Source organism: Eimeria tenella, genomic scaffold (genome assembly GCF_000499545.2).
Source record: "Eimeria tenella Houghton genomic scaffold, Eth_scaff2419, whole genome shotgun sequence".
Classification (NCBI taxonomy): Eukaryota; Apicomplexa; class Conoidasida; order Eucoccidiorida; family Eimeriidae; genus Eimeria; species Eimeria tenella.
In genome coordinates this window covers 3,751-4,213 of record NW_013542282.1, presented here as the reverse complement: position 1 = coordinate 4,213, position 463 = coordinate 3,751, and the positions used below count along the sequence as shown (strand labels likewise).

At 62.4% G+C, this 463-nt stretch overlaps 1 protein-coding gene across 1 annotated transcript in view; it reads right to left on the bottom strand.

Annotated features, from left to right (window-relative positions):
• Positions 1–68: 68 nt before the first annotated feature.
• ETH_00036170 (uncharacterized protein) overlaps positions 69–463 on the bottom strand; it is a gene marked incomplete at both ends in the record, with an annotated part of 2,032 nt that continues 1,637 nt past the window's right edge. The window contains one exon of the mRNA XM_013374973.1: positions 69–345. Within this exon, the coding sequence (XP_013230427.1) occupies positions 69–345 (277 nt within the window). The remainder of the gene's footprint in view (positions 346–463) is intronic.

The window sequence follows — 463 nt, the reverse complement described above, 5'->3', positions numbered from 1 at the left end:
GCAGCCCCCCCCCCGCAGCAGCAGCAGCAGCAGCAGCAGCAGCAGCAGCAGCAGCAGCAGCAGCGGACACTTGAAGAGGAGCTCCTTCTCGGCGAGGAGGTAGCGGGCGTCTCCCATGAAGTTGATGTAATTCTTTTGCTTCAGAAGAGGATGTTTGACGTCAACAGCAAAGGGCGGGAGGCCGTGGAAGCTGAGGGCCTGCTGCAGCAGCAGCCTGCAGGCGAAGAGCTGCGGCAGCAGCAGCTGCTGCTGCAGCAGCATCTGCAGCAGCCCGCGAATGCTCAGCAGCTGCACCGTCACCCGCTCCAGCGCGCTGTCCCCCACAGCCACCAGCTGCTCGTATTGCTGCATAAACAAAACAGCAAAAGTTTGTTTAAACCATTCATCAAACATCAGGGCCAGCCACAGAGTTGTGAGGGCCCCGTGGGCCCCCTTGGGGGCCCCCTGGGCCCCCCGCAGCAGC